At 37.8% G+C, this 14,429-nt stretch overlaps 1 protein-coding gene across 3 annotated transcripts in view; it reads right to left on the reverse strand.

The window, feature by feature from the left end:
* Window positions 1–3,526: 3,526 nt before the first annotated feature.
* Window positions 3,527–14,429, reverse strand: part of asic1b (acid-sensing (proton-gated) ion channel 1b) — a 355,295-nt gene continuing 344,392 nt past the window's right edge. For all 3 annotated transcript variants that reach the window (XM_046875193.1, XM_046875191.1, XM_046875192.1), the window contains 2 exons: window positions 8,650–8,751; window positions 3,527–4,830 (listed from right to left, as the gene is read on the reverse strand). In XM_046875193.1, the coding sequence (XP_046731149.1) occupies window positions 4,735–4,830; window positions 8,650–8,751 (198 nt within the window). In that variant the 3' untranslated portion in view covers window positions 3,527–4,734. The remainder of the gene's footprint in view (window positions 4,831–8,649; window positions 8,752–14,429) is intronic.

Genomic DNA, 14,429 nt, shown 5'->3' on the forward strand with positions numbered 1-14,429 from the left:
TGATAAAATCCAAATCAAATCAATATTTGGTGTGAGCCCCATTTCCCCGCAAAATGGCACCAGTTCTTCTAAGTACACTAGCATGCAGTTTTGAAAAGATCTTGGCAGGTACATTGTTCCAAACATCTTTAGTTATAACTTTAATACTTGTGGAAAAAAAAGTAAAAATTGTATTCTTAGAATATCTCACTTTGAAAACCATGGGTATAGAACAGCATAGTTTTAATGACTTCAAATAAATGCAAATGGAATGCTGTTATTGATCTCAGCTAACAATAGAATCTAATGAGGTACATGCAGTAATTAAGTGCGATTGTTAGTTCCAGTCCAGCCAACAGTTGAGTTTGAAACTGGGGTGAGGTCAGGGGTTGAAGTATTACAGTCCAGTGCAGTGGATCTGATGCAACTGTCATGAGTGTGACGAAATAAAATAGTCTTTGATATTTATAATTTCCATGCATATTTATTTGTCATTTCCATCATACTCAGAATATCTGCTAAAAAGAAAACTTCAAACAACATACCTCATAGCCTGTATTTTTGGTTGCAAGAATCTGAGTTGGCGGCTCATGTTATTTTATTCCATATTTTCATTTTATGTGTTCCTTTGATGTCTGATGAAAGGAAAAGACGTTTGAGCTTAAATTCCCTTCAGACGATTTGCTCTCATGAGACTTCACTTCTTTCCCTCGTCTACAGGGGCCAGGCCACTGTAGACTTTATCCTATTGTACTGACTGCCACTGAGATAAAAAGGGAATTCTTAAAAAAAAAAATAATGGTCTTTGTGCAAGGATGGTCACAAAACTACCAGCTATGCCTTCTTAAGGGTTTAAAAGCTTTTTAAAAATGTTGAAAACATCTGACCCTGGTGTGTGAGAGAGGCTAAGCCAAAAAAAAAAAAGACATTTAAAAGTACTGTGCTGAAATTGTCCACAACCAGTGTGAAAAAGCTCAAATTTCCTGAGAGACGACAGACAGGCCAGTGATCTGACCGCTACCATGCTGAGAGGTTATTGACTGCCCATAAATACATGATTAGCAAGAAAATTAGCAAATCATGAGAGTGAAACACCTTCGATCTCAGCAGGATATATGAATCTAATGGGTTCTGATTATTTAATGCATTTATACCTTTTTGAAAACCGAGTACATATATTTTAGTAGTCAAAAATACAAATAGTCATACCAAAACAAGCAGCCTACTACATTTACAGCATTTAGCAGACACTCCTGTGACTCCCGAGTGACTTACAATAAACTTTCTTTCGGCTTCTCCCATTAGGGGTCGCCACAACGGATCATCCGTATTCATTATCCACATGTTTGATTTGGCACGTTTTTACGCTCGATGCCCTTCTTAATGCAACTCTTCCCATTTAGCCGGGCCTGGGACCAGCACTAAGAGTTTACTGGCTTGTGCAACTCTAATGGCTGGTTTTGGTTACACGCATCCTAACCACTAGACCACCAGGGAACCTTCCAGTGTGACTTACAATGATCTCATTTATACAACTGAGCAGTTGAGGGTTAAGAAGTTCACTCAAGGGCTCAGCAGTGGCAACTTAATTTTGGTGGGATTTGAACGCACAACCTACTGAGCAAAAGCCCAACATCTTAACCACTGAGCTACAACCTTCCCTACTTACCTTTGATTGAATAGGTTTTGTAGTGTTTAATTCCTAACCGTTAGTAAAAAAGGGTTTATTGTTTTCATTGCATCATCATAAGTCATTATAAATGACCTATAAAGTCTGACTCTAAAAAGTGGTAGCTCAGCGGTTAAGGCTCCAGGTCCACTCTTGGGCTCTTGAGCAAGGCCCTTAACCCCTTTGTGCTCCAGGGGTACTGTATCATGACTGCCCCTTGCTTCCAAATATTACTGGTATATGCAAAGAAAGAATTTCAAAGAAAGAATGTACACTGACCAGGCATAACATTATGACATTATCACATTATGACAGGTGAAGTGAATTACACTGATTATTTCTTCATCATGGCACCTGTTAGTGGGTGGGATTTATTAGGCAGCAGTTGATGTTAGAAGCAGGAAAAATGGGCAAGCGTAAGGATTAAGCGAGTTCGACAAGGGCCAAATTATGGTGGTTAGACGACTGGGTCAGAACAGCTCCAAAACTGCATCTCTTGTGGACTGTCTGCAGTGATCAAAAGTGATCCGCCCGTGTGGTCCAATCCAACAGATGAGCTACTGTACCTCAAATTGCTGAAAAAGTTACTATTAATTCTGGAATACAGTCAGGACTATTTTGGCAGCAAAGGGGGAACCAACACATTATTAAGCAGGTGGTCCTAAAGTTATGCCTGACTGGTTGTACATGTAACAATTAAAAATCCCCTTCTTTTACCTTTACCCTTTTCTCAAGTACAACAGTACTGTTTGGGAGCTATTATTTTTGCTTACATAAAAATTACCTGTAGATACTCTTTCCCAACCTTCCACCACTGACCTACAGTGTTGCTACCAATGAAGAGTTTTATGTTTAAGATGTTATGCCACTGATGTAACTGGCAGCTACACTTCTGAGCAATGTGTAAAACTTAGTCTAAGAAAGCAGGCGTGTCTTATCAGTGCTCAGTGCTCAGTGCTCGCACGATTGAAATGCTCTCTCTCTGATTTTTATTTCTCAATAACGACCCTTGAGTGGTTGGAATGAAAACCTGTACCTACACCGGCCCTTTGTGGAAAAGGTTGAACACCCCTGGGTTTATGAATGTAAGAACTAGAATAAATATAATAATTTAGATAATTATTAAAAAAATCAGCAACCCCACATTGCCATCCACTGGCATAATCACTATGACTATTCATTATTATAAACCAAATAAGCTAAAAAATATCACCTGAATTGACCAAACTTTTCACAACTGACCTTTGTTGGTTTACTACCGATGAACGGTTTTACAATTTAGATGTTATAATGTTGATGTAACTGGTGCTGTGACTCAGTGTGTTCCCTCTCTCTACCTTTCCTTTGGAGGTTCAGGGGTTCAAGCCCTGGTATCGACACTCTGGTATGGCCACTGAGCAAATCTGCCACGCTGTAAAGTACAAGTGACAATTATGCAGCACCTTTTACCTTTCTTTTTCTACATGCTTACTTTACTGCTTCTGTACTTTTGAGTGCAATTTATTGCACCGTGCACTAATTTTTAATGACTAGGCTCGCTTATAGTACCATGAGTGCTTAGGTTGGCTGCCCCTGCCATCTCTATTAAATATACTGTTAAACCTCCATAAATAAGTTTTACAAGGTTATTTGTGTTGCAGTTGTAAGATGCTTCAGATCCCTGTGTTGATACGTTTTGCAGAGCGCAGCTTGCAGTCCGATTGCTTTATTTGCCATCATTAATCATGATATGTGTCCAGATTGCTGTCATCTGTTCATTAGTGTGACGATGTGCGCTATGTCTTCACCACACAGTATCACCTGCTATGGATGTTGGTACTGGATGTTTGTACCAACATTTGTAATCCCCCTCCAGAACATAAATTACAAGAACGCGTCTAAAACTCTCAATGATATTTATTATACCTTCATAGATAAATAGAACAGTCTAGTATCTGTAAAGATGGTGACTGGACTATCAGGCAACATGTCTACTAGTTTTTTTTTCTTTTGTTGTAGAAAAACAAAAATCGGAATAATAGAGCTTTAACGATTCTGATGATCATGATGATCAGAGTCTCTGAAAGAACATGACCCAGCCTTTTCTTTTTTATCAGTTTGTACATAATGGTGGTCTTGTGCTTCGATATGATGTTTGAAACGGCGACAGTTCTGGAAAAAAAGGAATAATAATCTCACGAAATCGAAACAGAGAGAATAATTCACTGATAAGCGTCGGACACACACACTCTCACTCATACACACACCCACACGGATCATGTCATTATCATACACATATCATATCATATCATATCAAGCTTACACGCCTCAGGCAGAGGACACACACAAATCATATCACACATACAGACAATTGTAGGGTTAAGACACCCAAACAAGACACACACACACACTCATAATCACACCCCACACACCACACACACCTGTATATAATCGAGGCAAACTTGGCAATAATAAGAATGGTTACAAAAAAAACTGAAAACATGCACAGGAAGACGAATATAAGCATGCAGTCACGACATGAGAGCTGGATGGGACAACAGAGACTGCTGAACGCAGCTTTTCTTCACCACCAACCTCTGATCAGTTCCTGTCAGTTGGAAAAAAATACATTCTTAAACGAGACACTGATTGTGAGTGGAACATCATTGGAGTCCATCGGTCACCACGAATGCTGCTACATGGATTAAGCACTATAGTATTTCTAACAATCTAATTAAGCCACTCAGTCTAAGAACGGTGTATAGCCGCTGTTATATACAGAAAAGGCAGGGGACTCCGGCCACATGAAGCCTGTCCGTGCTTTTGTCAAAGAAGGAGTTCCCAGTTGAGGCAGTGTTCAGAAAATCGTTCAAAAGTACACACGTGAGTGTGCACTACAGTATTTTCTTGGAGTCAGTGTTCAACGTTTGGGCTTATTTTATTTTATTTTTTACTGTAGATGACACAATGCGATGTGTTAAAACATCCAGCCAAAATCGATTGGGTGTTGTCCGGGATGGGGTGGGTGCACGTGAGGATGTAGTCAGACGGCTTTGGTTGTACACTGCGAGCTGGAGTCCAATGCTACCAGCTCCTCTCTCACTCACTCAGCAGGTGAAGTCCTCGAAATTGCCCTGCCCTGGATGGTGAGGTAGGATGTTAGCCGGATATGTGGAGGGAGTGCGAAGGTTTTCACATGGAGGCTGAAAACAGAGAACAAATCTTTATGTAACTGTGAACTGTGTGGTCATGAATCATGTACTTGGATTGGTGTCAAAATGTAAACACAGTGCAGTACACCAGGATGCCAATCTGCATCTGTTTTTGTTAACAATTGCCACTATTTGCACTTCTGGTATTTGTTGCTGTGTACTTGTACTATGCTATGTTCTATCTATCTATCTATCTATCTATCTATCTATCTATCTATCTATCTATCTATCTGTCTGTCTGTCTGTCTGTCTGTCTGTCTGTCTGTCTGTCTGTCTGTCTGTCTGTCTGTCTGTCTGTCTGTCTCTGTCTGTCTGTCTGTCTGTCTGTCTGTCTGTCAAGAACAAACATCACTTTACATTAAGGTTATTTTAACACATTGTTTAACATGAACTCCAGAATTATTACACCATAACACAGGGAGTCTGAAAACATTTGGAGCTTACTGTAAACTAAATTTATCATAATCTTTAACCCTATCAAACTATTAGATTATTTATTTTAGGTATTTTTCAATTATTTAGTGTTTTATCATCTAGTTGACACCATTTAACGACACACGGTTATTCAGTGATTGAGGCTTGAAATACATTTACAATTCAAGCCAAACAGACTAATAAATCTAAGTAACTATAAAAATATAATATAATTTAGATAACGGTAGGCAGTGTAGCAAATAAAACAAAATAATATAAAATATATATATATATTTTTTATATTTTCATGGAACCCACATCTATCATAACTTAATTATATTAATAATGTTTATAAACCAAATATATAAATGTCACCTGACTAAGAAGGTAAATTTCAGTTCATATAACATTCCTGCAAAAGTAAAACTCTTCTGACTAAAGTACGTTTCTACTTGATTAAAGGCACAAATGTACTTTTAAAAACAGACTTAAGTATCAAAGTAAACATACTAATCTATGAGAAAAATATTTGAAGCGTTTACAGCATGCTGGCATCTTGATCTTTTTATTTTGGATTAAATTCTTTTAACCATATCAATATAGACATTTTACATGCACCTTTTACAAACTACCTTGTATGTTGGAAACTTGCAATGTCATGGTATTCATTATTGCAAAAGTATGCAGAAATGTTTAAACGCTTCCAGCAAACAAGGATGCTCTAAAGATGTAAGGTTTATCGCCACACTGATCTGTGTGAATTTTTCAGGAACATCAATTACAAGAGCGCATTCCTGCAGGCGATTATAAAGACAGCTATAAATATAAAATCTTTTTACATAATTGCAGTGGCCAGCGTCATAATTGTGTTGTTCATGAATACATTCTTGATCATGGATATGACACTAACTTTGTGCCATTTATGCTCAAGTGTTTTATCCCAAAAGCAACATAGTTGTGGCAAATTCAGTCTTCATATAAATATGAACATTGAAATGAAACTCTTTTTGTTTTAGGCACATTCTAAATGTAAAACGCAGTGGTGGATGAAGTACAAAGACCATGTACTTGAGTAAAAGTAGAGATGCAGTAGGTAAAATATTACTTCAGTAAAAGTGCTCTCTTTAAACTTTCACTTGAGTAAAAATGCAAAAGTATTTACCTTCAAATGTACTTAAGTATCCAAAGCACTATGATTTATTATGGCTATAATGTCATATTATATTTTTTTATTACAAGACTCTCTACTTAATCAACTCAGTTTATGTGGAAAGACCCTAATGTTACTCTCAGCACACCAATCTATTAATAGAATGATATTAATGAGTCAAACACTGATCGTTATCTATTAAAATGATCATGAGCCTAAAAACCTTCTTTTCAACTACTTAAAAAAAAATCATGCAAATATGGAAATTTCATCCATCATTTATTACTCACACCATGTCTGCTTGCTTTTGAACTGATGCTGAACTGTATACTTGTGATCAGTAGATACCACCAAGCGACGATCAAAACAAGTTCAAAACAGAGCATGTGCTCTACCCTTATTGGTGACTTGCTGCGTGTTTGACCAGTTAAGTTTTTATCTACTCATAAATAAAAGAAATGACGATTTTGCAAAATGTTGTTGAGTAGAAAGTAAAATATTTGACTTGAAATGTAGTGAAGTTAAAGTAAAATTCTTTCCAAATGGAAATACTTCAGTAACGTTAAAAACTGGTAAAATGTATTTTTAATGTTAAATGTGTTTTTTATGTAAGTTTAAAATGAAGCAAAGCAGCTGATATACAATATATATATATATATATATATATATATATATATATATATATATATATATATATATATATATATATAATGTTAAAGGTTATATTACAGTTTTTTGTGTAAATATTATACATTTTTTGGAGGAAAGATATGCAAGCTTTTAGCTGGTATTGTTGTATAAATCATATTGTGCATTATTATTATTTATTATTCAATAATCTGTGGCAACAGTGGGCTAAAACTGGGCACTTGAAAATTGGAAACACATTGCCTTGACTCTAGCTGCCTAGCGGAGCTGAAATAAGCCTGTGCCCAGGGTAGCCTGTTTTCTGTTCTCGGCTGACAGGGGTAGAACCCAATGCGCCTTATTTTGTTGGAGACCATCTGCCTCAAGGCTTGACCTGTTATGCATTTTGAGGTGCTTTTTCTGCTTACCAAACCTCCTCTGCTTGAACGAGCTTGTCTGGCTGACACTAAAAAACATGGTCAAAGACCTTGGTCAAAGCCAGTGAAATAGATTTCTTTCCTGTTTTGATTCTTGACATTGACATTAAGGAAAGCTCTTTACCTGGATCTGCACTGCACTGCTGCCAATTTATTGGTTTTTAGATAATTACAGTACAGTACAGTACAGCACAGTCATTCATACAGTAACACAGTTTTTAACGTCTTTCAAACAAAATGCTCCTCAGCACTGCTTGCTAGTAAGGTCATGCCTATATAAAGCTAATGGAACTGAGTAACTCATTAAATGAACGATTTATAAATGAAAGGCAAGAAATAGGAAGGAAGCAGAAAAGGACATAGAATAATGACCAATAAAATTTATGTTTTATGGTGTATCTGAGCAAGAGAGGCAAAGCTAGAACAAATTAGAAGATAAGAGCTGACAAGAATGGAGTCCAGAGAAACAGAAGGGAGGAGAGCCGAGGAGAGGAAAATTCAAGAGAGGACAAGAGAAAAGAAACTGTCTTTTTACACTGACTGGTTTATAATCCACTTCTGCTGCAATTAAAGCTCATACTGGCCCCTTTAAAATCACAGAGCCACATATCACACAGTTAACAAATCTGACATCCATCACATGCAACAGCTTATCCTGTCACCATTTATTTGTTTGTGTGTGGCTGTCTTTACATTTCTCACCACTATCCTCATTCATTTTCTCCCTCAATTTCACAGCTAGTTTTGATCAAGCTTTGCTTCAAGACAAATCGGATTACAGCGAGCTAATTTAAAAGAGGCAGCCCTATAGCTGTGTACAGTTTTCCTACCTGCCAAACTTTCTTTGTTTACCTCAACTTTATTTTGCCCTAAGTTGTTTTTATTTCCATCTAAGCGCAATTTCAGTAGACCTAACTCAGTATCTCGACTAAGTCGTTGGAGAGAATTAAAAAAGTTTCTAGTTCAAAAAGTTTTATTTGTTCTCCCCTCGGCCTTGAGAATAATTTCATTTCAGTCAATCCAATTTGGGTATCACATCAGGAGTAAGGAAACGTTAGCCTAAAGTTAAGGCATCTTTTCACGTCATATTCAGTCATTTTGTCATTCTGATCTCTTGTTCTGCCTTTTCTCTCTCACACTCCACTCTATGCCTTAGTGTTTAGTTGTTGGTTAGATACTGACATGGCACTGCACGTTGTCCAGGCTCAGCACGGCCCCTCGGTCGTTGTTGTTGCTGCGTTTGTGGCTCTTCTTCCTGCAGTGGCACAGCTTGTACTTGATCACCTGTTAAAGAGAACACAGGGCGGGTTTGCACTGCCTTTATCTCCACAACATCACTTGAACATCTTAATTTGAATTAAGTGAAAACAAAGGATACATGCATCATTGGGATCTCGACTCAGATTGATGTGTCGAGCTTGGGCTTGTAGAACACAGCCTTTAGGTATAAAGTTTATCAGGGCAATTGTGCGCTTAGGATGCTAAACTCTAGCTTCAAAAATGACCAAGGCTAGCTTTGAAATGCTAAACATGAGCATTGAATGTCAAACACCAACATCGGAATACAAAATGGCAGGTTTGCTAAAGGTCAGCTTTAATATGCTTCAGCCCAGCTCCTGTATGGCAAACGCTAAATGAGTATGCCAAACGCCATTTTACACATATCAAGCAGCTTTGAAAAGCTTCAAACCAAATCTGATGAAATTCTGTACCAAACTGCAGTGCGAATATATGCCAATCCCTGGTAGGTCGAACAAACTGGCTCTGGCATGCCACATGCTAGAACTGGGATGACACGCAACATATGTGGTATCCCAAATTCTAGCTCACTCGTGCCAAAAGAGCAGCTCTGTTACACCAATCAGCAGCACTGGTATGACAAATCATCTCCACCTCTGGTAGAATAAAAAGCCGCTACAGTAAACCAGACACCAACCTGGGAATGCAAAACACCAGCTCTGATATGCTAATGTTAGCTCTGGTACAACAAACAGCAGTTAAGTTATTCAGAACACCAGCTCTGGCATGCCAAAAAGCAACCATGGTATGGTTCATTATGCTTCTTTCATCAAGCTGGCATGCTTGCATTCCCTGGGCATTTATTATTTTCCCTATCGCTTTTGAAGGCAGAAGGCTTATCTATTGTGATCCCTTTTTTCCCTTGTGAACTGTTTCACTGCATACATGCAACTCATTATTCGCAGTGTACATAATATATTAAGTGCGTTCACAAATTAAAAATGGCCTAATCTTTCTGGGAGGTTTCCATTAGCATTTATTTTCAGCTTTTATCATTGAAGGTTGCTAATTTTAGTACCCCTAATATCCATTGTGTGGAACAAAAAAAGAAAAACAGAATATAAACAGAAAAATATTTTCAAGCATCAAGCGTCAAACAAATTGTTGTACTAATGGGAATGCGAAAAACGAGCCAGATGCTTTCGGGACGTCCGCTGTGGATCAGGAAGCCATATGTTCGGTCCATCAGAGCCTCGAAATAGAAGGCAATTCATTGAAGATGCTGCAAGTGAGGATTGTATCAGGCTCTGTGGACTAACTGCAGCAGGTCTGAGATGTCTTTTATCATAAAGTGCACGCAAGCGCGCACACACACACACACACACACACACACACACACACACACACACACACACACACATGCCAGGGTTATTGCAGCATGTTATTTCTATTTAATCAATTAATTATATATATATTTTGGTTATTAATTTTGTTTCAGTCAATTTTAATGGTGCAAAAATACTTTCAAATTTATTTTATATCTTTTATAAATTACTTTTAGTTTTTCACACTGTTTTAGCTTCTATTTTCTAATATATGGTAAAAGCCTTGATAGTTTGAATAGTTCGAAGGTAGAATAACTGATCCAACTAATATCTAAAAAGCTACATAAATCACTGGATGATGAGTTGAATGTAAACAAACTGAACATGCCCCATTCCTGTGACTGGTCTCTCATGTTGGACTTTTAAAGTGAGAGCTTTCAACATGTTCTACATTTTCAACAAATAACTAAAAACTGCTTATGGAACAAATCATATTTAAAACAAATTTGCATTCGTATTTTAGAAGTACAGATCCTCATGTTTTAAGTTGAAGTACTGACTATACTTTTTCACTCAAGTTAAAGTAAAGAAGTTTGTGCTCTGACATGTACATAAGTAAAAAGTCAATACTACTACCGGTTTTATTGTCATGCTGGTAACTGGACCTCATATCATATTAATATATTAATACAAAAAAATTAAAATTTTTGTTATCTAATGAATGTATCCAGGCTTAACAACCACCATATAGAACACGAGTAGAAAAAAGATGATGATGATTAGTTGATCAGGAATGTCTCTGTTCTCAGTCATGTTTACATCGCTGACTCCCTCTGTCTCATCCATGTTAACCCCATACTTCTTGTTGCCTTCTGCCTTGCTCGTTGTTAGCTTTGCAGGCTCGCCTACGCCTGTGGTGTGTGATAGCCAGGAAATTATACACCAGTGGTAGGTTGAAAAATACAAGACAACGACAAAGGCAATGACAAGAATTAGGTTGATGGGCTTATAATGGCATGCAATGAGAAGGAAAAATATTGATCATGTCACCAAATAGATAAAAAATAAAGTAGCAAATCTGGTTTGAAAATGTAAGAAGTGGAAAGTACTGATATTTTTGTAAAAAATGTAATGAGTGAAAGTAAAAAGTTGTCTGAAAAAATAAATAGAGAAGAAATGTACTGATACCAAAAAATCTACTTAAGTACAGTAACAAAGTATTTATACTTCGTTACGTCCCACCTCTGCCGCAATGTATAACTTTACAGTATATATGTATGCGGATGCGGGCATGTGGACACACGTGGCTCTGTTTTAGTGATTATAAAGGAGAGAGACAAGCGCTACATTTGGGCGTTAAAACACTAAAAACAACTGTTCGAAAAATCGTAAGTCGAACCATTCCCAATTCTGGGAAAACAATGTATCTCATTTAAACACTGAGCAGTTAAGGGCCTTGTTACAGGGCCCAACAGTCAAAGCTTGGTGGTGCTGGAGTTTTAAACCAAACAATCCAAAGTCCAACATCTCAATCACTGAGCTACCATTTCCCCACCGAGTGTCTGCTTGTAGCTGTGGTGTGTAGCTGAGCTGACAATTCAACAGTGTCTCTATACTGTAATTGTAGCCTGGTGGAGATGGAAAGCGTTATAAATCACACGACTGCAGAGATACTCAGTGGCACAGAGAAATAAAGCTGACTCCACTGACTCTTTTCGTTTTTATTAGTTCTGCCCTTGTCAACAGTGCAGCCTTTATCTGACTGTAAATGCAGCTTTTTGACTTTCGGGTTTGGGTGTGCAGAGCTGAGCAAATAGCCTCTAAAATATCTGTGCCACTAGGCTTTATAGTAGACTATAAGCAATAAATCAATTTTACACCAGCCAGGGGAACAACAACCACTTCTGCATTAACAGGCTGCATGCAAATTATATAATATATAATATTATATAATAATTGCTGGAAGAATGTACACGCTAACTAAAAACACAGATATTGCAGTAGGTGTTGCATTTCTGTTCCAGGTGCTGAATGTTTAGTCTGTGTTACAGGCAGCTTGTTGCCATGTTCCTTGTTTCCGCTTCCAGTGTCTGACTGAATAATTTCCTTCTTTCCGTGTGCTTCTCATTGGATGCTCTCTTCTGCCATGTGCTTTGTTTCTGATGCCAGTTTCTGACCGGATGAAAGCTGCTTCTGGTTTCTTTTTGTCTATGTGCTACAATGTGCCTAGTTCATGCTTCTCACTGCCTGTCTACATCTATGTTTATTCCTGACTCTCATTCCAGGTTCTGATTGGATGATAGCTATTGTGATGTATTTGTTCTCTGCCTCTGGTATCTTATTTCATTTGAACTGCTGCCATGTGCCATGTTTTCCACTCCAGGTACTGGTTGGATGATTGGACAGTTTTGCCATGTATTTGTTTCCTGGTTTCTGACCGATTGATTGCCTGCTTATCCTGCTATTTTTTATTAAAAACTACTGCTGCCAATCTTAGTTTTGGGTTCAGATTGGATAATAGCTGCTGCCATGTTTCTAGTTTCTTCCTCCAGCTTCTGACTGGATAATAGCTGTTGCCATTTGCTTTGTTGCCACTTTTGGATTCTAATTGGATAATAGCTGCTGGGAAGTGCTTTGTTTCTGCTTCCAGTTTTTGTTTGGATCATTATCTGCTGTTGTTGCCTTGTTCTTGCCTCACATTTTTGAATAGATAACAGCTGCTCTTGGTTTTTATTTAGTTATGCACCCCACTATTGTATGTGTGTTGCCTTTGTTTTGTCTGGACAGTCTTCGATAATGAAGCTTTTTAAAATTTTATTTATAAACTTTGGCTGTGTATGACCTGCTGTGTATTTTGTACATCATTGTGCTTTCTCCTCAGTATTCACCTTAGTTTTTGTACCAGCTCTTGGTCTTCCAAGACTTTGAAGGACTTTGTTTTTTGTTTCAAGGACTACACAAGATACAACATGTCGCACTCTGAACAGGTACTTTATCCATCACATCTTTTACAATGGGCCTAAGAGATAATCTTTTTATCCTCGAGGAGCTGGCTATTATATGGCTCATTTTCCAGTCAGGCTTCCATTTTCGGGGCCTCATAAAATACATCATTATCCAGTCAGGTATTATGCATGAGGACAGAGGATGTTCGGCATAAGGGTGAACACTTCAGCTATAATTCAGGTTTGTACTTGTAAAAATGTTGGAACATTTTCCAAAATCAAACAATAAATAGATTAATACATGTAGAATGTTTGTGCTTTAATGCATTTTTTCTAAGCACATTGTAACAATTGTCATCTAAATTCAAGCATTTCTAATATACTGTCATGTAATTTTCTCTTAGTGCCAACTGCTCCTTCTGGCTAGATGTGTGCTAATTCTGCCTGATTTTATTTTGAGCTCAAACTGATATTTAGGCTGTCCTAAATAAAAGCAACATTGATCTCATGCAATTGCATCCAGCCTTTTTACATTCAACTTACATATTACAGAACTTGACCACCCAAGGACACAGAAGTGAAACATGCCCAGCGTAAGTCCATTAATCTGTCCCCTGTCCCATACACACCAACAGATTCCTGCTGCAGTGTTAGCTTTCCAGTTTTAGCCATAAAATGTACAGTATTTGCCCTCAAACACCCTAGCCTGGAAACTGTGGTGAAGCTATCCAACCTCCTCATTTTTTTTTAGAAGGAAGGGTGGAACAGTTTCTCCGGCCAAAGCCAATGGCAACGAGGCTGTCTGGCCTTCTCTGCCGTCCTGCTCCACTGAGAATGTCGCTTTGCCTCCTGACTCTGGTGAAGATTTTATCCCCTCTTGTCTCTGGTGAGGGTGTTATCACTGTGCATCTTGGATGTCTATTGGCTTCATGGATGGTATCATCTCCCTGTTTCCTAGCTTAAAGAATGTCATTTCCATGCATTGTGGTTATAAGGATGACATAATTCTCTTACTGTCTTCAGAATCCTGTGACTGCGTCTTTCCTGCTCCGCCTGCTGAATCTGAGCCTTTTGTTCCATGTAGTGTGCATGGTGACACCCTTTGGCGTCATATTTGGAAACACAGGGATTCCACTACAATGTACATGAGATTTGCATGGATCCTATATCACAGCCATCAGGTCACAAGCTCAGAACATTATCCATGTAAGCATATGTTGCTCCAAGATAAATCTTCATATTTAGTTTTACACTTCTAAACCATGGCACTTAAAAATAATGATAACACTAACTACTGGTTAAGCAAATGTAGGTGTATAGGTCTAAATATCAGAATAAGTTTGATTTTTGCAACTGTACATCATAAAAAAGTGCCAACAATGAAATCCAGGACAGATGACATAATCAATATTTTTTCTTGTGTATAATTTTCTGTCTATCACACACCACAGAT

The sequence above is a fragment of the Silurus meridionalis genome, chromosome 19, assembly GCF_014805685.1.
Source record: "Silurus meridionalis isolate SWU-2019-XX chromosome 19, ASM1480568v1, whole genome shotgun sequence".
Lineage (NCBI taxonomy): Eukaryota > Metazoa > Chordata > Actinopteri > Siluriformes > Siluridae > Silurus > Silurus meridionalis.